Source organism: Ursus maritimus, unplaced genomic scaffold, assembly GCF_017311325.1.
Source record: "Ursus maritimus isolate PB19 unplaced genomic scaffold, ASM1731132v1 scaffold_30, whole genome shotgun sequence".
Taxonomy (NCBI): domain Eukaryota; kingdom Metazoa; phylum Chordata; class Mammalia; order Carnivora; family Ursidae; genus Ursus; species Ursus maritimus.
Genome location: NW_024425564.1, coordinates 28,126,072 through 28,152,364, shown reverse-complemented (window position 1 = coordinate 28,152,364; position 26,293 = coordinate 28,126,072). Strand labels below are relative to the sequence as shown.

The window sequence follows — 26,293 nt, the reverse complement described above, 5'->3', positions numbered from 1 at the left end:
TGCCTTTCTGAACTTAGTTGACCTCTGAAGCTTTTGAGGGTTTGACCTTTGTTAACATCTGATTGAACTTCTCTATATGAAATTCTGGTCTAGGGAAATAGCTATTTTTAATAAGCCATTGGAAACCGTCAACATTTTCTAACGATCTCTGAAGTCCTCACTACTATTAAATGCAAGCAGTTGAGCCCCCCAATTTTGGGATTGTGGTGGTACTCGAAGAAAATCTTCACATCTGGGTTATGTTTAGCTCACTAATGTAAAAAACGTTAGTCCTGAGTTCTTGTAATCCTTGAGTTCTGCATGAGTATGTGGGATTGGGGGCGGAGGTAACGGAAGTAGCATGCAGCATGACCTCTGCTTTCAGGGAGTTTAAATTTTAAGGATACATGAGATTCAAAGATAGACAAAATTCCTGAAGGCTACAGGACTTGATGTGTGCCAGGAAGTGCTAAGCTGCTTTGTTGACCGTAGAGATCCTGGGGTATCCTGTTAGTGGTGGTAAAGGCCAAGGTGGTCTCAAACAATGCTTGAGGAATTGACATAGTTGAATTGAGCTTTGAGCCATGTCTTGGGGAGTGGGGAAATTTGATCAGGCAAACCGGGGAGACAGAAATGGCATCAAGGCATGGAAATGACAGGGTTGTGTGGTGAATATACCTGGTGTGGGTGACCTTGAAGAGATCCATTGACTTGCTTATCCTGAGAGAGAAAGGCAGCTTCGGTATTTTGCAAAATAGAGCTACTGTCCACGTATAACTGCACCTCCTCTCTCCTTTTCTCTCTCTCTCCTTTTCTCTCTCTCTTCTTTTCTTTCTTTCTTTCTTTCTTTCTTTCTTTCTTTCTTTCTTTCTTTCTTTCTTTCTCTCTCTCTCTCTCTTTCTTTTTGGGGAAAGTGGGGAGAAGTCAAAATTTATTTTCACATATAATAAATGTTAGGAAAAAATTTGAAATGATACACTTCTTGAAAATAGTACATTTGATTTAAAAATTACTTCCTTCTTCATAGACCATACAAAATTATGAAATGGTTCAAATAATTCCCATCAGGCTTTCTAACATTATGTATTACTATGAAACAGTTCCTGAGTAGGAAGAGATTGGAGACATTCTAGTCCACCCCCCTCATTCTATTTTATTTCACTCTTTAAGGTTTGAATATGATCCTCAGGTGATCTGGCACACAGAGACCATAAACAGAATGGCTAACATTTATTGAGGGAATATTGAGTGCCAGCCTGGCACGCACCTCCTTATTTTTTTCTCCAAATCCTGGGATCTAGAAACATATCCTTATTGGCTTCTGAAATGACATATTGTGTTCAGTGTATTTCTTTGGAATACACACTCAAAAAATCTCATTATAATTTACAGAGGAATCACGTAATCAAGGACTTTTTTTGAAGATGAATGAGAAGGTGGGCAGTGGAGAGTAGTGGTTGGCGCACAGACCTTTCCCTGAGTGTCCATGGAATGCTCCACTTTCTGATGAGTCAGCAGCCAAGCCTGTGCCTGTGGGTCAGCGAGGTCTTTTTGAAGGGATGTTCTTTGTGGTTGATGGAATGTTTTCTTGGCCAAGGATTTTGCCTCTTTCTGAACCGTGCCGGTATCTGTAGTAGGCTGGACCTTACTGAGAGGGGAAACTCTCTGTCGATACGACTTTACTGATACAATCAATGAAGACCTTAATTTTAGAAAATATTAATATTGGTTATGTTTCTGATAGATGGTTTATATTATTCGTCCTTTTTCATATATGTGTATGAAAACTTTTATCTTTACATTGTAATAGCATACTAGTTTTTTTTCCAAGGGATAGCATACTATATTTAGTTATAGTATAAGTATTACTCATATTGGAAAAATTTTTCTTCACAACTACCAGAGAATGTCACGTAGCCTCTGGGGTTTGGGGTAGTAAATCATAGTTCTAAATTAGGATGACTTAGTTGCTTGACTCTTAATTCACATCTCAGGAAAGGTTTACCAATTAACAAGGTATAGTTGTAGTACGCTAAGTGGCTTACTTTTCCTTCTTTAGTAAAGATCTTTGTTCTAAACTAAATGATGAGTGAATTTGGATAGCAGCAGGTCCATTTAGTGACTTCCCTTTTCCCCATGCTCCCCAGTCTCCATTCTTTTTTTCTTTTCTTTTCTCTTCTTTTCTTTTTTCTTTTCTTTTCTTTTCTTTTCTTCTTTTTTTAAAGAGAGGGAGAAGAGGGGAGGAAGGACAGAGGGAGAGGGAGAGAGAGAATCTTAAGCAGGTTCCATGCCCAGTGCAGAGTCTGACGGGGGCTCAATCTCACGACCCTGAGATCGTGACCTGACATGGAGACAAGAGTCGGACGCTTAACTGAGCCATCCAGGCGCCCCTCCATTTATTCTTAAACAATCCTGAGAAACACAGAAAAAGGTAGCAGAACCATATTGCCATCCCCATATTATGTGCATATTATGTGCCATCCCCAATTATGTCTTTTTAAGTGAAAGGGATATATTTTTAAAAATGTTTATAAGGTTGAAATAAGATTGGTTTCCTAGGAAGACTAGGGAAGACCACATTGGAACGTCAGTGAAGATAGGATAGCTTCATTGTTGGGCAGCTCAGGAAGTAAATATGCTACTGGTTACAAACTAGCACCTGTTCTTTGCTGCTGCTGCTGCTGCTGCTTCCTGTACAGTGTGGCATAAAGGAAGCACACGAAAACTCTGGAGAGATCCCTGGGATTCCTGTTAGTCCTCTCTACCCCCTTTAGGTTGCTCGGCTCTTCGTAGCCTTAATGTGGAATGTTTGTTTTATTAACTTGGTCCATGCTGTTTTGTATGATTGCCTTATTATAACCCCAGTGACTTGTCTGTCCTTTGTTAAATAAAGCAGTGATTTAAATGGCTTTTCAAAAGCAAAGCAAGTAAAATAAGAGAAGGTTTAGTCAAAAGTACTGTGCATGATGTTTTCATTATGGTTGTACCTGCTCAGAACAGATGCCTTCCAGAGCAGTGTTCCACTTAAGGAAAATTTCTTGGCAGAAACCTCGAAAGTTTATGCACCGAGCAAAGATCCCATTGCTTTCTTAGAATTAGAATTAAAAGCACTCGTGCATTCTTCTTATAACATTCATAAATGTTTATCCTGTTTGAAAGGGTAGACAGAATGTTGAGACTTACTTGATGGCAGCCAGAGATACCAGTTTTTCTAGATCGGGTTCCCCTCTAAAACCTGAAGATTAAAAACCCACATTCCCATTGTGCCTGTTTGAGGTAATGACCTAAGGGATCCTTTCAAACTCAATCACAGAATGTCAAAAAGATGATTTTTTAGCTTCATCATTATGGGAATGTCATGGTTTTCTTTCCGTACATTTAAAACTGTAGAGTTGTCTACCTGATTTTGGAATCCATGGACATTCTTCCCTTGTTGCTGAGCTCCGGGTTTTATCTAGGGCCCTCAGAGCTCTGTGCAGAGTGTTGGGCCCAATGCTGGAGAAAGGTCACTGTGCTATTTTTGCCTGTACCTTTTGATTTCCATGCCCTCTGCCCTGGAAAATCCGTTTTGTTATCCTCCAGATTTTATTCCTTGTGAAGATGGAATAAAGCCACGGGAAAAATTCCCTCATTTCTACTTCACAATAATTTCACATTTTATGAATGGATGAAACCGGAGGTTGATTAAAAACAACCACATCGGGAAAGCTACAAACTGTCATAGGATCGCACTGCACAAAAATCATAGTTCAGCTTTTTAATTTTGTATACATGGAAAACATTTGTAGTGTGAGTCCACCTACTGGTTTGTTACTTTGAAAACTGTTTGCTTTTCAGAGTTTTCTCCAGGTGGTAATTTCAGTCATTTTTGAGAAATTAACATGCAAAAATAACAGTTTAAAAAAGTGCATGTGTGGCTGGTGGTGGGAGAAGGCTGTAACTTGCGCTTAAATTTCTCTTCAGTGTTGAAATATGTAAAAATTGTTGAGACCATGGCTTTTATTATTTATCTTAAAGATTTATTTATTCATTTGAGAGCGAGAGAGGGAGCAGATGGGTAGAGGGAGAGGGAGAATCTCAAGCAGACTCCCCGCCAAGCAGAGAGCCCATTGTGGGGCTTGATCCTATGACCCGGAAATCATGACCTGAGCTCAAACCAAGAGTTGGACACCTAACCAACTGAGCCACCCAGGTGCCCCATTAAACAAATATAGTAGTTTATCACTTTGGGCAGTAAAGCGAATTTGGCTTCTCATCTTTGTAAAATAGAGTACCTTTCAGATCATGTTATCAAGATGCTGAGTTTCCCTTATGTTTTTTTCTCTTTCATTGCTTCCCTCTGATGTGGCTGCTGTGCTGACAACCCTTTCTACTTCTGCTGCTGAATTTTTGTTTCCATCATAAGGAAACCTCCCAAGGTAAGCAGTGATGTGGAATTTGGCATGCATACTAAGTGTGCAAATATTGAGGACTTCATGCATCACAATAACCCATGTGGAACACCTCTCCCATTGAGAAGAAAAACCGGCGTTCTAATTAAAACTTAAACCATGAAAAAACAATTTATGTCAGTAATGACATGAAATTAGAATGCTCCTCTACATTTGCAAAACACTTTCATACATTATTGCATTCTTGGAATTAATGCTCTGGTCCTCAGAGCACACCTGTCAGCTTACTGTTTCTGTTTTATTGATGATGACGTGAGGCTCAGAGAGTGAAATGGTGTGTCTTATTTTACACATTGAGTAAGGGGAGAAGCTGGGACGATAGAGTATCACCACCCAGAAAATGGAGAGACAAAACTGGTAACATCATGGAATGATTGTTGACTAGACAGATGAACTACCAAGAAGAGGTGATGGTATCAGGACAGTTCTCCAGACTTTCAGATAGTGTTGTAGCCGTCCACCAACTCTGTGTGCTCCATCGGAGCGTCTAGCCCCTCACAAAGTCCACTGACCGGAGTTGTTCTTACTCTGGCCGGCCTTCAATGGCATGTTTACCAGGGAGTAACCCCTAAGTCAGAGAGTAGGTGGGGAGAAAGAATATGAGAAGGAGGGGATCTGAGTGATCAACTCCTGAATAATTGAAGGCTGATTTTGTTCCAGGGAGTATTTTATTGGGTATCAAAGGGACACTTAGTACCAAAAGGAAGGAGAAATTCAACCAGTCCCTGACCAATAATGCTGGTTATAACTTTGGTTTCTGAGATGGAATCATGGCAGGTGAATCACCCCCAACCCCCATTACATGATCAGAACGTAAGACATGCTGGGGAGGGTAAGGAATCTAGAGTAGATTTGGCTTACTTGCCGCTCAGGCTGTAAAGGAAAATCTAACTTAGCTTTTAGAAGTGGAAACCCACCAAAATGCTGAATGTTATCCTTTATGTTTACTGCAGGCAATATAGAAATTGTCCTTGGCATTAAGAGTTTCAATTCCAGCAAGGAGGGTACATATTGAACAAATAGTATGAGATCGTTTAAGAAAGAGGAAATATATGATATTATAGAAATGTAAGCACTGGCATGTGGCCAACCCTGAGGAATTAGAAGATTCTCCCTGAGCACTGGCTGATGTGGACATAGTCCTGAAAAGTTGCAACCAAAAAAGTATCTCTGCTGCTCAGAAAGATATGAGTTCCCCTAAGTAGCTCTTTCTTCCCTTGCAGTTGGTCCTAGAGGTTTCAGAACAGACTGTCGACCTTGTGATACATTTCATTCTTTCCCCACAAAAAAAGGCAGTGAAATCCTAAGCAATTTGACATATGGCTCCTTAGTGAAGAAGAAGCACTGAAATTAAAAAGGGGCATAAAAATCTATTTTTCAAAAATCACTAATTTCTTTATACACAAAGATTTTCTGGGTTACTTTCTATTCAGTATATAGAGCTTAGTGGTTTCCCTAAGTGTTTTATTGATAGTTCCTAAGAAGTATCATGAAATTTTCAAAATAAAATCAATGTGAAATCACCACATTTAAATGTGTGTGTGTGTGTGTGTTGTAAGGCACATCTGAGAAGTATAAAGATCATCTTGAAATAAGTGACACAATAGAGTCATATTTTGAAAAAAGACATTAAAATAAATAAGGTCTTTTCTTGCAGAAACTGTAAGCATTGATAGCAAAGATGGAAAGGGAAAAGTGTTTTTAATGATGATTACATAAATGAAATTGATTTGAAAAAGTGATTTTTTGCAAATGACATATCTGAAAGAAGGTTAAGTATCCAAAATCTATAAAGAACTTACCAAACTCAACACCCAAAAAACTAATAATCCAGTTAGAAAATGGACAGAAGACAGGAATAGACATTTTTCCAAAGAAGACATACAGATGTCCAACAGACACATGAAAAGATGCTCAACATCACTCAGCATCAGGGAAATACAAATCGAAACCATGATGAGATACTACCTCACACCTGTCAGAATGGCTAATTAACAACACAGGAAACAACAGATGTTGATGAGGATTCGGAGAAAGGGGAACCCTTTTGCATTGTTGGTGGGAGTGCAGACTGGTGCGGCCACTCTGGAGAACAGATGGACATTCCTCAAAATGTTAGAAATAGAACTATCCTGCAACCATTGCACTACTGGGTATTTACCCAAAGGATACAAAAATACAGATTCAAAGGGATATATGCACTCTGATGTTTATAACAGCATTACCAACAATAGCCAAACTATGGAAAGAGCCCAAGTGTCCACTGACTGACGAATGGATAAAGAAGATGTGGATATACAAAATGGAATATTACTCAGCCATCAAAAAAATGAAATCTTACCATTTGCAATGATGTGGATGGAGATAGAGAGTATTATGCCAAGCAAAATAAGTCCGAGAAAGACAAATACCATGTGATGTCACTCATATGTGGAAATTAGGAAATAAAACAGATGAACATATGGGAAGGGGGAAAAAAAGAGAGAGGGAAGCAAACCATAAGAGACTCAGTGATAGAGAACAAGCCTGAGCGTTGATGGAGGGAGGTGGGTGGGGGATGGGATAAGTGGGTGATGGACATTAAGGAGGGCACTTCTTATAATGAGCACTGGGTGTTATATGGAAGTGATGAATTATTAAATTCTGCTGGAAACAATGTTACACTATATGTTAATTAACTAGAATTTAAATAAAAATTTGGAAAGAAAAAAATGCTTTTTAAAAACAGAAAAAAATAAAAGTGAGATTTTGACATGAATAATTAGCAAAATCATCAAAGACTGGTTGATTCAATTTAACAAATAATTGTTCTGGGCAAGGGACAAAATGCTACATGAATGAGACCTGATCCTAGCATTCTAATAGGGGTGGTAGAGAACGTATGCACAATTTAGTATAAAACCAATTGTGTTAAAGGCCACAAGAGGCAAAATATTTGTGGAAGTCATAGGATGAAGGGTCTCATTCTGACTTCTGCAGGTCTGAGGACAGCTAGAACTTGAACTAGTATTAAAGACCTATGCCTGAAGGCACTGGAGAAATTCCAAGTTAGTAAAGAATTACCAAATCAAGATCTAAGAGATGGTGGAAATTTAGAGAGGTGAGCCTCGTTTTTGAGTGTATGCCATTCAGCTAGAGCAGCTTAAAGGCAGAGCAGTGTTTCTGACAGCCTCATGGGATCTGGGGCCTAGGAGGACAAAAATGTTGGAGTTTAGAGTTTAGCAGAGGTGGAATCCTTGATAAACTCTTTATACTTTGGGTTGGCAGAATAGATTGAGACACAGCCTTGGGTGGGGTATAAAGATGAAACAGAAGTAAACCTGCCTTCACATGGATTACCGTGTGGTTATAAGTTCTTTGTGTGATCCAGGAAATCTCAAGCACTAAAATTGGATCAAAGTGACCCTAGAATGGAGGTTCCCATAGGCACCTGGCAGAAGCAAATGTAATCCCAAGTCTCTAAAGATTTCACAGACTATTTTATTTTATTTTATTTTATTTTATTTTATTCTATTTTATTTTAAGATTTTATTTATTTATTTGACACAGAGAAAGAGATAGTGAGAGAGTACATCAGGGGGAGAGGGAGAAGCAGATTCCCCACTGAGCAAGGAGCCTGACTCGGGGCTCCATCCCAGGACCCTGGGATCATGACCTGAGCCGAAGGTGGCCACTTAACCGGCTGAGCCACCCAGGCATCCAGCCATAGACCATTTTAAAAATACAATGTCTGGCACACAATCAAAGTTAAAGAGTTGCATTACAAGATGAGGCAACATGAACAGAAAACAGCAAAAATAACAAAAAGTAGAAATAGACCCACAGATGCTTCAGATGTTCAAATTGTTAAGCATGAACTTTAACTATGTTTATTATATTTAAAGTGATAAAAGACAAGACATTAAAATTTTGGGGAGGACTAGAAATTATAGAAAGTGATAAAACAGATTTGAAAAATAACCCAGTAGAAATTCTCACCCTGACAATCCCAAAATCAAGATTAACAAATTAGTGTTAGGGTTTAGCAGCAGACTAGATCCAGCCGAAGAGAGAATTAAATGACTAGAAGATAGGTTAGCAGAAATACCAAAATGAAATACAGAAGAGACAAATTTTGCTGGGGCAACTGGACATTAGCATGCACAGAAATGAATTTAGGTATAGACACTATACCCTTCATAAGAATTAACTCAATGTGGATTATAGAGCTAAATATAAAATGCAAAACTGTAAAACTTCTAGAAGATAGCGTGGGAGAAATCTAAGAGATCTTGGCATTGTTTATGACCTTCTAGTTGCAACATCAAAAGTGTAACCTGTAAAAATAAAATTGATCAGTAGAATTCACTAAAAGTACAAACTTCTGCAAAGGTACTGTGAAGAGAATGAAAAGAAAGCCACAGACTGGGAGAAAATATTTGCAAAACACATCTGATAAAGGACTCTTATCCAACATATACAAAAAAACTCATAAAATTCAACAGTAAGAAAATGAACTACCCAATTAAAAGATAGGCAAAAGACCTGAACAGACATCTCACCAAAGAAGGTACACACATGGCAAACACACACACGAAAAATGGTTAACATCATATGTCATTAGGGAATTTCACATTAAAACAACAAGATGCCACTGCATACCTCTTAGAGCACCTAAAATCTGGACATCTGACAATACCAAAGCTGGTGAGGATGTGGAGCACCAGGAACTGTCATTCATTGCTTGTGAGAATGAAAAGTGGTATAGCCACTTTGGAAGGGAGCCTGGAAGTTTCTTACAATGCTAAACATATTCTTATCATATAGCTGTGTAATAATACTTCTAGGTTTTTACCCAAATGAGTTGAACATTTTTGTCCATACAAAACCTATATGTGAATATTTTCAGCAGCTTCCTTTATAATTGCCCAAAACTGAAAGCAACCAAGATGTTCTTCAGTAAGTAGATGGATAAATGAACTGTGGTATATCCATACAATGGAATGCTGTATGAATTATCAAACCATGGAAAAAACATGAAGGAACTTTAAATGCATATTGCTAAGTGACAGAAGCCAATCTAAAAAGGCTACATACTGTATGATTTCAACTATATGACATTCTGGAAAAGGCAAAACTATAGACATTACTAAAATTATGACGTCCCTTGGATAGTACCCATAACACATGGCAGCCACAGAATGACTGTTGGATGAATGAGGAAAGGAAAGAAGGAAAGAGAGATCAGCTGGAGCAGAAGGACACTCACCAGTTTAGTAGAAAAAAAAAGTTGGAGTCCAGCTAAATTTTTACTCCCCTTCACTGATAAACAGAGCCACTTTGCTAGAGATTAAGTCAGAGAACACTGTCTGCCCTGATTCCATTCTGAAGAAAGATCCGATTATCTGGCTGGTCCATTATTCAGGTGCTTATTTCTGGCCTAACCCCAAAGTGCCCATTAAATCTTACAAACCTCACCAGCAGCATGGATTCTCTTGTCATTGATTTTTGTTTTAAGGATTACTTTTTTGTGTAGTTGGTTCTGGCAGTTGTTGAAAATTTGTCTAATTGTTGACATTTTACCTAATTATGTGATGATGGTAAATAATGATAGTCACCTACCTGCAATATGTACTGTTTCTATTCTGTGTAAGGATTTGGCACATTTTACTAAGAAATGTTCTAAGGTAGGAGTACTGATTAGGAGAAGGGAGGGGCTGTCATTTTGAATATTTAGTTGAGTTAGCACTATTCCTACCCAATGATTGTGCAGGAAAGTTCTCATATTCTTTATATTCATCCCTGGTACTATACTCTTAGAGTGCTATTTCCATTGTTACTATTAATAGTGTCTATCTTTAACTCAGTACTTACAATATGCCAGATTCACTTTAAATCCAAATTAAAATTCAATGAAAACTTGGTTGCCTTTAAAGAGAAAAAAAAACGATGGTTGCCAGGGGGAGTGGGAGGAGAGAAGGGATGAATAGGTGAAGCACGGAATGTTAGGGCATTGAAATGATTTTGTATAATACTATAATGGGAGATATATGACATTATGCATTTATCAAAACTCATAGAACTGTGTAGCTCAAAAGAGTGAACCCTAATATAAACTATGGAGATTAGTTATTAATAACATATCGATATTGGTTCATCAATTATAACATATAACACACTAATAAAGTTATTAATAGATGAAACTGATGGGGGATACCCAAAAACGAGGGGGTATATGGGACCTCTGCACCATCTGCTCAGTTTTTCTGTACACCTAAAACTGCTTTAAAAATAATCTATTAATTATTTAAAAAATAAATGTAATTTATCATACTAGCAGAATAAAAAAGAAAAACCATATGATCATTTTAGTAGATGCAGAAAAAGGACATTTGACAAAGTTCAACACTTATTTATGATACAGACTTGAAGCAAGCTAGAGAGATGCAGAAACTTAATGTGGCAAATGGTGTCCATTAAAAATGTACAGTTGTCATCATACTTAGTGGTGAAGGACTGACCACTTTACACCTAAGATAGGGAATAAGGCAAAGATATTATTGTAGCCACTTCCATTTAGCATTGACTGCATGTCCTAGCCTGTGCAATAAGGCAAGAAAAAGAAATAAAAAGATATTCAGATTGGAAAGGAGGAAGCAAAAGCATCTTTATTTATAGGCAATATGGTCACATACTTGGAAAACATTAAGAAATCTCCAGACAAGTTCCTAGAACTTACAAATGGCAAGGTGGCAGGAAAAAAGTCAAAATATAAATTGTATTTTTTTATACTAGCAATGAACAATTAGCAAATAAAATTTAACAGAAGCCCAATAATTTACAGTAGCTTCAGAAACATTCAGTACTTAGAGATATGCTTAGTGAAAAATGCACAAGACCTTTTTATTAAAGCCTCATATATATTTGGTCATTTGATTGTTGATGGATGTGCCAAGAGAAGAGTGTCAACTGTGTTCATAGAATGATAAGGCACAGAGTTGAACATGAAGGGGAGTCTTGGGTGACACATCTAGAAAGAGGTTGAATGCAGTCCAGCTCTGGAAGGCCTTGATGCTGGTGTTGGCCCTTGTTACCATCAGGGTCTCTCTATCGCCTATCTGGACCAAAGCAGTGAGGTAGGTGAGGCTCTGTTTCAGTAAGTTAATGTGAAAACAGAACATAAAATAAATTTGGTTGGAGGAGGGGGGGATTTGGAGATGGCATTCACTAAAATGTCCCAGAAAAGAGGTAATAAGGCACCACTGATGCAGTGCCAGGAGACTGGAGAAGAGGAAGGGTCAAATTATCAAAATGTTGCAGAAGTAGAGTATCCAGGACTTGGATCCTGAGAGTATATGAGAGACAATATAACAAAGAGAGTCAGAGAGGACTTTGGAGTTTCAAAGGGAGTGACTGAAAATCCAGCAGGAACTCAAGAAGAAAGCTGGTTTGGTGCAGGGAGAAGTTGATGGGTTGGGTTTTAGAGTGGGTTGAACTGGGAATGATTGGTAAAGCATCTGATATCGATGCCTAGCGATCGTTCAAGGTTTGCTGTGTCTGCCTTAGGAAGATAGGGTAAATTCTGATAAGGAGGAGATAGGAGGTGGGAGGAAGGATGTCTATTGTGTTGTCAAGGAAGAGAAGATTAAGAGGAACAGAAGACATGAGAGAATAGAAACTGGGCGTTAGGACTCATCCTGCTCTGGAGAATGGGAAAAGGAGGAAGAACCAATAAAAATGAAGGGAAACCAGATGCTCACATGTGGCCCGGCGGGTGGTGGTGGCATCTAGGAGGATACTTAGACACCGGTTCTTTCCAAATTAGGTTTCTTTTTTTCTAAATGTTATTTTTTCTGGTGTTAAGGCAAGGAAAAGATGAAGATATTTCTCTGGTTGACTTTTAAAAGTAAGATCGAATTTTTTTTTTTAATAGCATGTGTATGTCTCATGTTAGGATGGAAAGGGAAATTTATATTTGTATAAATTGTCTTGTGCTATGTATTTAGACTTTTCTCTTTGGCAAGGTTACATTTTGTAAGTGTGTACTTCTGAACAGAGACATTAATTTTAGCATAGTCCAAGCACATACCTTTAATCCTCTCGCCAGTAGCTCTTATGCAATGTTTATAGGAGTGTGTCCTATTTCCCTTAAAAAGAAAAGCTTTAGACAAACATGGAGACACCTGCTTTATGCCTCCTTGTTAAAACAAAACAAAACAAAACAAAACAAAACAAAACAAAAAACAAATGAAAATTATGAGGCTTTGTCTCATAATTTTCAGTGTCGAGGTAGGTGTGTTTTTCCTTATCAGTGTGACTAATTTTGAGTCCAGAGTTTTGTCTTAGAGGTATTAATTCCTTGTTTGTTCAACCACCTTCTCATAAACTTTGGATTTTGGCAGGAAGTGGTACAGAGGGAGAAGATGCATGTGTGTGGAGAATCACTGTCTGTGCCATTATACATGCTCTGTTGCTGAAAAACAAGGAAATGTCCTCAGTCCCCATAGTGTTGCCTTTAGAAAGGAGCCGGTTTCAGTGCTCCCTGTTGGCCCTCAGAATGTCTGGCATGTTCTAGGAACCTTCACTTCTCATGCTTTGTCATGTCTGGCACAAGTGTCTTACTTTCCTAAGGAGCTACATTGAAACACACAGAAAAACAAGAGAATTCTTTCCCTTTTCCTGTATGATTCTCTCTTTCAGTATTTATTGAACACCTTCCATGTGCCAAGTGAGCACCGCAGGGCTGGAGCAAGTTTCTGAACTCAGACCATTCAGGCCCTCTTATTCAAAGATGCGAAGGAGTGAATTTGGCCAGAACCACCCAGTGATAGAGCTTGGCTCCAATCCTAGGCCTTCTGATTGCCTGTACTTTCTGTTACACCACATGGGTGTAAAGCAGGTTTTCTCCTTCTTGGGTCTGATGGAGCAAAGATAGGAGGAAGCAATAAGAAGGAAGAGTTTGGGGAAGATGTAAATGTCTGCAAGATCACTTCCTTTTTTACTCAGTTTGCTTTTATTTTTTTTTTAACTCTTGATCATTGTATTGAATACCTCAAAAATTGGTGTATGATTTATTTGAACAATTTGATGTTGTTAATTAAGCTCACTTTAACTTTTTCCATTTTATTTATAAGTGTGGTTAGGAACTACTGAACTTCAGGGTGTTTGATCCCGCCTATATTTCCATGATATTGTTGGCAAATGGAAATGACATTACATTGCAAGTAGTATGACCTATGAAGGGTCATACCAGTGTACCAAAAATCTGACTTTGCAGAAATTGCTTAGAAGAAGAGAGGGGACAATCTTATGATGCAGAGCTTATGGCATCTCACTCACTTTTTAGTTTGTGACTGCTGTCATTTTCTGTTGCTTCTCCCACTTCACTTGGTGAACTTCTGAAAACCAAGGGTTGACCTCAGCCAAGAGGAGTTCTAGACCTGTGCAGTCCGGGCCAGCCACCGTGCAGCCACACGTGGCTTTTGAGCATGTGCTATGTGGCTGGTTGGGACTGAGATGTGTCACACATGCGGAAGACACATCAGACATCAAAGACTAAGTAGTATGAGAAAAAACATATGAGGTGGATATTTTGGATATATCAGGTTAAATAAAAAATACTAAAATTTGATTTTATCTATTCTTCTAACGTGTGTCTGAAAACATTTTAAATTACATACATGGCTCACATTACATTTCTATTGGGCAGCACTGTTTGCGGCCAAACACACAGCTGAGGACGGAACAGCTTTTGCGCATCCAGCCTGAGGCTTGTGCCAGCTGCTTCAGTGAAACGCAGCAGCTCTGCAGCCATCCATCCCTTGCATTTCTGCCTTTGTAGCTGGGTCCAGGAGCATTGTACTGCATAGACTCAGTGTTAGCATAGCCTTCCCGCTGTTTTTCCTAGGAATCATTCTTTTTTCTTATTCATTCAAAAGTCATTTAGTAGACAAATATTAATTGAGAACATTTATGAAATTGTCTTGTATGAGGAGGTTGTGGGGTTCAAGAGGTGATTAAACTCATGGTCGCTGTCCTCTAGAAATCCCAATGTAGAAAGGAGGATTATATCTTCAGCCCCGGGATGCCTGGGTGGCTCAGTCGGTTAAGCATCTGCTTCGGCTCAGGTCATGATCTTGGGGTCCTGGGATCGAGCCTTCTTCTTCCTCTGCCTGCCGCCCCCCCCCCCCCGCTTGTGCTTGTGCTCTCTTTCTCTCTGAGAAATAAATAAAATCTTTAAAAACAAATAAATAAACCTTTAGCCCCGTAGGTAACAGAAAATAGCTTATGCTAAACATCATTCCCTAGTTCAGTATTTTATGACTTCAGGGGAAGAAAGGCTTCATAATTACAGGTGGGGTTTGAGGAGGACCTTCATGTATGGGTATGGTTTAAAAGGCAGACATACGGGATAGCAATCAAGATGTGTTTAAGGAACAGAAATAAAGTGATTGATGTTAAAGGAAAATTGTTTCTCTAGTCACAACACTGATCCAAATACGTGGCATTTCCACACTAAGTGATTCTCTAATTCTCTTTGGACCCACAAGTGGATATCCTATAGGGCAACTCAGCGTTGACACTAACCGTCCAGAGTTAGCCCAGAAGGCACAGGTTAAGGGCTCAGTCCCGGAAGACTGCCTTCACTTCAGGCACTGAAATCACAAGTAGTGCGTCCCCAGGTTCCATCTGACTTTGCTACGAACCAGGGCTTCCCAGGACATTCTCCTCAGGCTCAGGAATTTGCTAGAATGGCTTACAAGACTCAGGGAAACATGTACTTAGGTTTACTGGTTTATTATAAAGGGTACAGGTGAGCAGCCAGATAAAAACGTATGTAGGGCTAGGTCTGGAAGGGTCCCAAACACAGGAACTTCTGTTCCTCTGGAGTTGGGGTTTGTTACCCTTCAGGCACATGGATGCATTCACCAAACCTGGAAACTCTCTGAACCTTGTTTTAATGGAGCAGTTTTAATGGAGGTTTCATCATGCAGGTATGATCAGTTATTAACTAATCTCTAACTCCCCTCCTTTTCCCAGAGAATTGGGGAGTGTGGGGCTGAAAGTTCCAAGCTTCTAATTAAGGCTTGGTCTTTCTGGCAGGCAGCCCCCATTGTGAAGCTGTCTAGGGGTCTACCAGGAGTTGCCTCATTTAGAACGACAGAGGCTTCTATCACTAGGGAAATTCCAAGGGATTTAGGAGTTCTGTGTCAGAAATAAAGGCCCTTGTATCACTCACAAAATTCCAAGGGACTTCGGAGCTCTGTAACAGGAACCAGAGTGGAAAACCAAGAATATATGTACCACCATATCACAGCTGCCTTGGGAAGTGCAAAGTCTGGTTAGATTGTGGAAAGAAGTTGTGTGTTTAGAATACTGGGAAAGGGGGTGACTGGGTGGCTCAGTTGGTCAAGAATCCAACTCTTGATTTTGTCTCAGGTCATGATTTCAGGGTTATGAGATCAAGCCCTGTGTCAGGCTCTGAGCTCAGTGTGGAGTGCTTGAGATTCTGTCCCTCTGCCTGTGCCCTTCCCGACCCACGCGCACGCTCGCACACGCACACACACACACACACACACACACACGGGTGCTCTGTCTCTTTCTCAAAAAATAAAGTAAAAAAACTGGGAAAGTAGGTAGCTTATAGAGGGTTTGGGTGTCTGGCCTCAGTCTGGTAGGCTGTGAAGAATCATTTAGGATTTTTGTATAAAAAAGTTATATGGTCACACTAATCATCAGGGAAATGCAAATGAAAACCGCAATGAGATATCACCTCACACCACTCAGGATGGCTAAAATCTTTTGATAACACAAGAAACAACAAGTGTTGGGAAGGATGTAGAAAAAAGGAACCTTTTTATTACACTGTTGGTGGGAATGCAAACTGGTGCAGCCACTGTTGGAAAACAGTATGGAGGTGCCTCAAAGAATGAAGAATGGAACTAACTTATGACCCAGTGACTCCCCTACTGGGTATTTACCCAAAGAATACAGAAACACTAGTTCAAAGGGGTATGTGTGCCCTATGTTTATTTGTTCATAGCAGCGTTATTTACAATAGCCAAATTATGGAAGCAGCCCAAATGCCCATCGATAGATGAATGGATGAAGAAGATGTGGGGGAGATATATATATATATATATATATATACACACACACACACACACACACATACATATATATTATGTACATATATATTATATATAATATATATTATGTATTGTGTATATGTATAATGGAATATTACTCAGCCATCAAAAAGAATGAAATCTTGCCATCTGCAACAACATGGTTGGATCTAGAGAGTATTATGCTAAGTGAAATAAGTCAGAGAAAGACAAGTACCATATGACTTCACTCACATGTGGAATCTAAGAGACAGACAAACAACGAAAAAAGAGACAAACCAGAAACAGACTCTTAATTATAGAGAACAAGCTGGTGGCTGCCAGAGGGGAGGGGGACAGGAGGATGGGTGGAGCAGGTGAAGGGAGTTAAGGAGGGCACTTGTCATGATGAGCACTGAGTCCTGTACAGAATTGTTGAATCTCCATATTGTACACGGGAAACGAAGATAATCCTGTTTGTTAATTATACTGGAATTTAAAAGACTTTTTAAAAGGAACATGATCAGAACATGCGAGAGATTAATTTGGCTGCAGGATGGAGGCTACGTTGTGAGTGGAGAACACTGGATGGTAGCAGTCTTGGCTCACTTCATAGTAGTCTCCTTGTGTGTCAGTCAGCTTATGGCACGTGATGTAGCAGTAACTGCCTTGAAATTTCAGTGACTTGAAGCAGCCGAGGTTTATTTCTGAGATGTTCTGTGCTGGCTGAAGTCAGCTGTGGCTCTGCACCGTGTGACTCCAGTCTGGGCTCCAGGCTGAAGGAACAGCCCCGTGGCTGGGATGTGCTCTCACTGTGGCAGGGGAGAAAGGGAGGGAACCCTGTTGGGGCCTCTTCCCTGGCTCTGAACTGGCAGCGTCTCTTTGTCCACATTTAATTGGCCGAAGGGAGTCCCGTGGCCAAGCCTGATGTCAGTAGGTCAGGCATTCTGTTCCTTCTACGAGAGGCACTGCAGTCACACGGCAAGAGGCAGGACTGTATAGTCTTCTTATGGGGAGGACAGCGACTCATCTGAAAGAGCAGTACAGTCCACTGCCCTTCGTCATTCCAAGTCACATTTGTAAAAAAAATTCCCAAGAAACAAAAAATCCTCAGAAACACGGTGCTATGTGTTTCTGTATTGAAATTCTTGCAGACTCCGCCTCTCTCCTCTTTCCTTCTCCCTGGCTTTGTGCAGAGCCAGGTGTGCCTGCTGTAGTTGTGTGCCTCTCCAGATGCCCAAAGGTACAGCTGACCTGCTACAGGATGCCCGGACTACAGGCCCTAGGAAGAAAAAGAGATGCGCCTCCCTTGCTTCTTGGCACCGATCGACCTCCCAATCCAGAACAGTCAAGGCCTACTGGATCAGGCAGGCTTCGGGAATCTCTCCCACCTCCCACCTCTGGGCCTGGGGCGTCCCCGACAGAGTGAACTCTCTGCCATGCTTCCCAGTTTGACCTGACTGCACGATAAAATGTTTACAGTCCCTGGAGTAGCTCAGGTCCTCCATCTCTGGTGACCTGGGGCCTCGGAGTCTGCCCAGCCTCCTCCTCTCTGTGCTGGACGGAGCAGGGCTAACAGGCAAAGGAGGTGGGCTACTGGTCTGGCATCTAAACCAGACCCGGAGATTGCTCACGGTAGGCGATGTCCGCGTGACTCAGATTCAATCTGGTTTTTATTATTTCTTTTCCTCTTTCATGAGCAACAACCATCATTTATTAGAGACCGCAGATAGGATCGTGCAGCATATGCATCAACATTTAGTTGATCTTTCAGGCTGTTTTTGTGGATGAAGAAATACTCCTGTGTTAAAAATACCTAAAATCACCTTGTGAGTGTGCTGTTGGTGAAGTTATCTGGGTGGTTTTTATCTGGTTGTTTTGAGGGGAAGCAATCAGAGCTTGAAAAAGCCAGAAAGACGGTAGCCCAGACTGTGCATGTGTGACGCCTCCCCCTCCGCCCCTCAGCCTCCCGTGAAGCGGATTGTAAAACTGAATGATAAAGGGATAATCACGAAGAGAATGGAGTATTGGAATGAGATGGAATTCAGTTCGTACTGCATTGCTGTTACATCACTGGTTTGTACGTTTATGGTGTAAAATGGGAAGCTCTGTGCTCTGGGATGATACAGGTCTGGGATTGGGAAAACTCATTCCTACTTTCAAATTTATTGAAGCTCTGGATGGTTTTTGCTCTCGGTGCCTTTTCCCACAGGGCTGTTAATAGTCACACCCTTCCTTCAGTCCTGTATTCAAGGGTGACCCAGCCTAGTTACTTCTTCCTTTACCGTCTCTCATGTTTATTTCTTCTGCTACTAGTTGGGAGTCTATCAGCTGAAAGTGACTAGAACTCAAACTAGATGGACTGTAAGATTAGAATGAGTCTGGGATGTCTGGACTCAAGGGCAGGAAGTGGCTGGGGTTCACATGTAGTCTCTCCTGTCTCTGTTCCCATGTGGTCCCCTTCATTTCTCTCTCTCACTGCATCCAGCTGTATCTGCTTCTCTCGTTCATGTGGTTAGAAACATGGCCTCAACATGTCCCAGGTTTTACAATTTCAGTCATCTGAGAGAGACTGGTTTGGCTTCCTTCGTCCCAAATCCAAAAATCCCAAGTCAGACACTCACTTTAGGACCAGTTAACTATGGCTAAGAGATTAGGGAACTGAGTGGTCCACTTTGAACCCCTGTGTGCCTCTTCCTGCCTTCTTCCCTGAGCAAGCATATATAGAATATACGATTGTATGTGCCCCCTAAGAACATCGCAGTACCTCCTGGGAACCAAGTGTCTGGAGTGATGGTTAGTACAGCTCTCCAAAGAAAAGATGCTATTTCTCCAATAAATAAGGTATGGGGTTCTGGTACACCCTCCAAAAGTGCCTTTCACTACAGCTTCTTTCCATCCCCACTGAGGCTGAGAATTAAAACCTTTTACCTTCATCATAATGATTTGCTAATTGGCCTCTTGGTCTCTTGTCTTCTACCCATTCAGTGCATCATCCACATTGCTGCCACAGTGATCCTTCCAAAGTACGAACGTGGCCCCGCCATTTGCCAGAACGCTAAAGCCCAGGCTTCTCTGTAGGGTGCACGAAGTCTCCTGCAGCTGGCTCGCCCACGTTCTTCACTCTTGCTTCCCTGCCCACTGCTCTTGCAAACTACTCCAGTCACTCTCACCTTCTTTTCTCTGTTGCTTGCCAGCTTCACCCTTTACCTGGAATGCCTTTCCTACTTGTCTTCTTAGTGATTATCTGTCAAAGTTCAGCCCCAGCTTTGCCTTCTGTAGAAACCTGAGCCTTGCCCCACTTCCTCCACCCCCGCCCCACAGAGTAACTGTTCATCTCTGTAGGTCTACACTGCCTTCTGCATATCACACTCTTCCCTCTTCTTGGTGATTTACCTCTACTTGAGTGTGAGGGCTTGACAAGTGGGGGGCTCTTAGTTCTTTCCTAACCAGCTCCGCAGACGTTTATGGCAAAGACAAACCAGGTCTTTGAAGAGCCACTTCTCTGTGCACCCTTAGAAATTCAGACTCCCGTGCAAAGTGGCAGGCACTTGTCCACAGCTGTTTGCTATAGCAGATCACGAATCCCCTGAGATCAGGAGCACTGCCTTCGTTGGTCTGTCGGTGTGCAACAGATGCTGTTGTCTTGCGCTGAGCCTTTAGGATGCCTTGACATCTTCCCAGTCGGGCAGTACGGACCGTATAACTCAAGACGTTGTTTGCTGTGCTCATCTAGGCGTAAGTAAGGAAGGTGACTCATCACACTGCAGAAAGACAGCAGTTCAGTGGGAAAGTGGTGTCTTTTGGTAGAACTCACCATAAGGGTGACCATTATGGTACTTCTCCCTTGGTGAGCAGGAGCGGATATGCTCAAGTACAGAGCCGGCAAAGCCGCTCTTGCAGATCGCAGTGGTTGGAGATGGCTCGGGGGATCAGACAGGCTTCAGTGACCTGCTCTCCTTTCCATTTCAGTCCAGCTTCTTCAAGGTGAACGACAGTCAACTCTTTTTTATAACTCCACATGTCTGACTTAGGAGAAAGAGATGAAAGGGAGAAGTGTTGAAACTTGGCACTAAAACGAAAATTTCGACATGCCATGAAATAGAGTAATTTTTTTTTTTTTTTGGTTTGCTTGAATTCTCAGAACAGTGTGGTGAAATGTGAGCATATTTGGCACTTGTCTTTCATATTAATTGTGGCCTTTCAACTTGACAGAATTGAACATTTGCAAGCCAGTATTTATAAAACTGGAGAAATGGGGGTTTGCAAAGAGATCTCAGGCTCAGTTTCAAAGTAGGTAGTTGCCAGGACAGGCTGTCAATGGCAGCTGGGTCTGCAGATGTGAACAGTGGATGAATTGTGCAAAGAGAGGAGGGTGACCGTATAGAAAGAGGGGAGAGAAACACACTCCTTCGTGCAAAGCAAAGCACGTCCATGCAGAGTAGGAAGCCCTTTCGAGTCTGGATTTGGGAGGTAGGGGTGGTGTGCTTTGTGTTGATACTTTTGCTATGGAACTCGGGAACTATAGGGTCTCTTCCACTCATGGCCATGTGGACTTCCGTTGCCTTTTTATTTTTCTCTCTTTACTTGATTAAGCAAATCAAGCTATCTCCTACATCTATACCTGTAGGAAATAAAGAATGAATCAGCACCATCCCTGGCTCAGGGGAGATGCCAGCTGGATGAGACTCTACAACACTTTGAATGGTACCTGGTACATAATGAACACTCCACAAGTAGCAGCTCTACTACTGTCTGGGGAGAGGAGTCTACTAGTAAATGCTGTTAATGCTGACCGTAGTAGCTGCCGATACTGAGTTACTATTACACCTCAAGCATCGTATTGGCAGATATTTTGTTTAAATCCCCACAATCCCAACTGAATGTAAAATGGGAAGTTAATTTCAGTAGAGAGTGTATTAGAGAGGTAACGCTTTGGCTAAAACAGCATGGAGGAGGGAAGTTGAAACATTGGAGGAGGTGACCTTTGGGCAGGGCTTAAGAATGAGCCGTAGCTCACTGGGCAGGAAGGTGAGGAGAGGGAGATAGTTGCAAGAAGGAGGGATTCCCTCATAGGTCTACACTCTCTTTTCTTCCCTTTGTCTCTGGACTTCCCACTGTCCTTAATATGCCCAGAGGATTTCTTGGTCATTGGTGGAAAATCTCAGAGCTGAAGATCTGGCTGACTCTGGACATTAATAGATGAATAGGGGAGCTTGCTCCTTTCTTCTTGGGACAGGAGTAGGAATCCAACAAACACGCCTAATGTCTGTACGGTGACGCTAGTTGAATGTCACTTCCACAGTTGAATGAAAAATGGAGACTTTAACAAGGTACCATCGTGGTGTCTTGCATGGTGCAGGGCAGCTGAAGGATCACACCAACCAGTGTACGCTGTTTTCAGCAGCCATCATACGTGGAAACACAGATTTGTAAGATCATTTAATTAGAAGGTAATTTGCCAAGAAGTTGCTTTACAAAGTAAATTCTCAGATTTTTGTTTGTTTGTTTGGTGGAATTATGAACAATAAAGACATTAGGAAAACCAAAGTCTTGGCCTCTAAGAATTAATAATGTAGCAGAACAACAAGAATGAATCTCTGTCTGTCTTACACACCTGCGCCCCCCATACACACACAAAGTCTGGTTAGACAGGTAAGAAATTCAGAGTAATAAGCATCCTTAAGAGAGTTTTCATAAAGAAGTAACATGTGAGAGGTCATTGAAAGATTTTAATTTGGAGGAATTGAAAGGGAATGGACTTTTTACTCACTGGGCAAAAAATCGATGTATATGTTTAGAAGTATTTCTTTTTCTTTTTTTTGAAAGATTTTATTTATTAGAGCATGAGCTGTGGGGAGGGGCAGAGGGAGAGGGAGAAGCAGACTCCCCACTGAGCAGGGAGCCTGGTGCGGGGCTCAATCCCAGGACTCTGAGATCATGCCCCGAGCCAAAGCAGACACCTAACTGAGTGAGCCACCCAGGCACACCTAGAAATATTTCTTTACATGAGATTAAGTTATCTTGATATAAGTTGGGGTTAATCACTTTTCTGCCTGGAGAAGGGGGTATGAGATGTATTAAAATGATTTTGGGGGAAAATGTGCTTTTTTCCCCCCCAAGGGTAATTGTTTTATGTTGTTATTTTAGCTAGACTGTAAGCAGCTAGAGTACAGACAACATGCCTAATACATATATGAGTTCCCTATACTACCTAAAATTGAGAAGGGTGGCACGTAGGTGCTTGTGGATTGCTTTGTGGACTAATCATTGTACAACTGGAGAAATTACTGGTCAATGCACACAATTAGAAAGGATGAATGGAAGGTAGTTGGAATTGCAAGGTCCTGTGCGTTTGGTTTTTATAGGTCAGAAAATGATTACAGATCCAATTTCTTAGAACGCCGATGCCTTCTGGTACTTCAAGGAAACACAGAAGATTCTTTCTTGCATTTTTAAAAGTTGAGTTTTGTTGAAATGCCATCAGAGATAGGACTTTTAGATAGGGCCAGAGTTTGACTATGTTGCATCCTATTCCTAAGTCCTGGGACTCCTTTGTCTCCAAATATGTATCACTCAACACATGGGCCTTATTAAAAACAGCTTGTTGTAACCTTACTAGATGTTCAGTGGTTCACAAAGATGCAAAGTAACATTTTTAAGAGAGCACTGAAGGTGGAACAGATGTGAACAGCAAGCTGCAGGGAGTTAAATGCTGGTAGGAGTTATACAAGTTGCGAACTGAGAGGAAGGAGTAGGATTTTGAGAAGGTAGAGTAAAATTTTCTTGGAAACAATGAAGACAATGGCTTTCAGATTTTAAAAACAACTGGAGAGTATCTGTCCTCTTGACTATTTTATCTAATTGAAGGCTCTTGGAAAGTATGGGTGCCTTTACAAAAGATGCTCACAGTGTGGATTGGCATTGACAAAATAGGAAATTAATTCTCAGTTTCCAAATTAGATTTATTTTTTTAGTCAGTCAAATGCATTAATAAGTCCCCCATCCCCATGCTCCAGTTGGGATGCTAGTAACTTCGTAATGAATGGATGAAATAAGCATTGAGGAATTTTAATGAAATGAGTTTGCCGTCTCAAATCACATATTTCTCAAATAATGTGATGGCTTTGAAAAAAATGATTTTTGTTAAATTTGAGGTGGTCATTTTCTAAGAAATAACTCTCAGGAAAATGGTTTTGTTATCTCTTTTGACTTGTCAGTGGATTTTTTTATTGGAAAATTAAAACTTCTATAAGACCAAAGAAAATCATGTCCCCTTTTGTTACAGACCTTTTGTGATTAAATTATAATTAAATTTGGCCACGCGAAGAAGGATAATAGTTTGTGAATAGTGTATAGGACTAACAAGTTTGCCAGAGAAATGATTGGACTGCATAAGACAAATTATTTTGAACATCCTTGAAACTGTTTTAGTAACAATCATAAGAAATAATTGTTCTAACAACAAATAATTGTCTGATCTCTGTGCAAATTACAAATTATACATGATATGGCCATACTTGTTATCCACCTGAGCCATGGAATAATGGTGCCAAAGTGGGCCCTGGTGCTCATCTCATGACCAAGTTTGTATTTGACCATTAAAGGAACCAAGTTCTCTCAAAAACATGCATATGAGGGGCGCCTGGGTGGCTCAGTTGGTTAAGCATCCAACTCTTGATTTTGACTCAGGTCATGATCTGAGAGTCTTGGAAGCAACGCTGGGCTCTGCACTTGGGGGGTGCTGCTTGAGATTCTCTCTCCCTCTGCCCCTTCCCCACCACTTATGCACTCTCTAAAAAAAGAAAAAAAATGCATATGAAAATAATGAAACATCTAAAAATACATCTTGCAGTTGAGCTTTTGCTGCTGCTTATCAGCTCTCACATCTGTTCTGTGCTCGTGTCTGTATTCCAACTCCTTCTCCTGGTGTTATGCTTGTTTCTTGAGAAAATACTACACGCAGTGCCTGCTCTGTATGAGATCCTGACCCAGGCACTGTGAGGTTCATGAAACATAGTCCCTGTCCACAAGGAGCTCATCATTTCAAGTGGAATAAGACCCACACACAAGAACTGAGGCATCGAGTAGAACCACGTGTGAACGCGTGCCACAGGAGCTCCGAAGTCAGTAGAATTTCATGGAAGGGAGGATCACTTGTAGACTGCATTAAAGGAAAAAATATAACAAGCATTTTTCTGCTCACTTGCCTTCAGTTTTAGGGAAATCCCTCAGATGTCCGGGCTTCAGCCTTCTTAATGATAAATATTTAATAAAGTAATAACCTATACTCCATGGTTTGAGGGATGGCCATTCTAAAATATCTGTGATCAAAGGTTGTGAAATTTGAGACATAATTCAGGCCAAGGAGAGTTCAGTATTTGGCAAGCAAAAAACAGTCGTATCCGCTAGTACTATCATGGGCCTTTTCTTCTTTTTGGGTTTTTTGTTTTGTTTTGTTTTTTCATTTTATTTTTTATTTTTTTTATTTTTTAAAATATTTTTTTAAATTATATTGTTAGTCACCATACAGTACATCCCTGGTTTTTTATGTAAAGTTCAATGATTCATTAGTTGCGTATAACACCCAGTGCACCATGCAATACGTGCCCTCCTTACTACCCATCACCAGCCTATCCCATTGCCCCACCCCCCTACCCTCTGAAGCCTGCAGTTTTTTTCTCAGAGTCCATAGTCTCTCATGCTTCTTTCCCCCTTCTGATTACCCCCCTTTTTTTATCCCTTTCTTCTCCTACCGATCTTCCTAGTTCTTATGTTCCATAGATGAGAGAAACCATATGATAATTGTCTTTCTCTGCTTGACTTATTTCACTTAGCATTATCTCCTCCAGTGCCGTCCATGTTGCAGCAAATGTTGAGAAATCATTCTTTTTGATAGCTGAGTAATATTCCATTGTATATATGGACCGCATCTTCTTAATCCAGTCATCTGTTGAAGGGCATCTCGGCTCCTTCCATGATTTAGCTATTGTGGACAGAGCTGCTATGAACATTTGGGTGCATATGGCCCTTCTTTTCACTACGTCTGTATCTTTGGGGTAAATACCCAGTAGTGCAATGGCTGGATCATAGGGTAGCTCAAATTTTAACTTTTTAAGGGACCTCCACACTGTTTTCCAAAGTGGCTGTACCAACTTGCATTCCCACCAACAATGTAGGAGGAATCCCCCTTTCTCCACATCCTCTCCAACAATTGTTGTTTCTTTCCTTGTCAATTTTTGCCATTCTAACTGGCGTAAGGTGGTATCTTAGTGTGGTTTTGATTTGAATTTCTCTGATCATGTGTCTGTTAGCCATTTGTATGTCATCATTGGAAAAGTGTTCATATCTTCTGCCCATTTTTTGATTTGATTATTTGTTTCACGTGGATTGAGTTTGAGAAGTTCTTTGTAGATCTTGGATACTAGTCTTTTATCTGTAGTATCATTTGCAAATATATTCTCCCATTCCGTGGGCTGCCTCTTAGTTTTTTTGACTGTTTCCTTGGCTGTGCAGAAGCTTTTTATCTTGATGAAGTCCCACACGTTCATTTTATCCTTTGTTTCTCTTGCCTTTGGAGATGTGTCATGAAAAAGGTTGCTGTGGCTGATGTCCTAGAGGTTGCTGCCTATGCTCTCCTCTAGGATTTTGATGGATTCCTGTCTCACATCGAGGTCTTTCATCCATTTGGAGTTTATCTTTGTGTATGGTGTGAGAGAGTGGTCAAGTTTCATTCTTTTGCATGTAGCTGTCCAATTTTCCCAGCACCATTTATTG

The 26,293-nt window shown here is 40.7% G+C and overlaps 1 protein-coding gene across 1 annotated transcript in view; it reads left to right on the top strand.

The window, feature by feature from the left end:
• LOC121106085 (kinesin-like protein KIF13A) overlaps positions 1-6,214 on the top strand; it is a 78,914-nt gene extending 72,700 nt beyond the window's left edge. The window contains exon 3 of the mRNA XM_040645088.1: positions 4,385-6,214. Coding sequence (XP_040501022.1) covers positions 4,385-4,526 — 142 coding nt within the window. The 3' untranslated portion in view covers positions 4,527-6,214. The remainder of the gene's footprint in view (positions 1-4,384) is intronic.
• Positions 6,215-26,293: the final 20,079 nt, after the last annotated feature.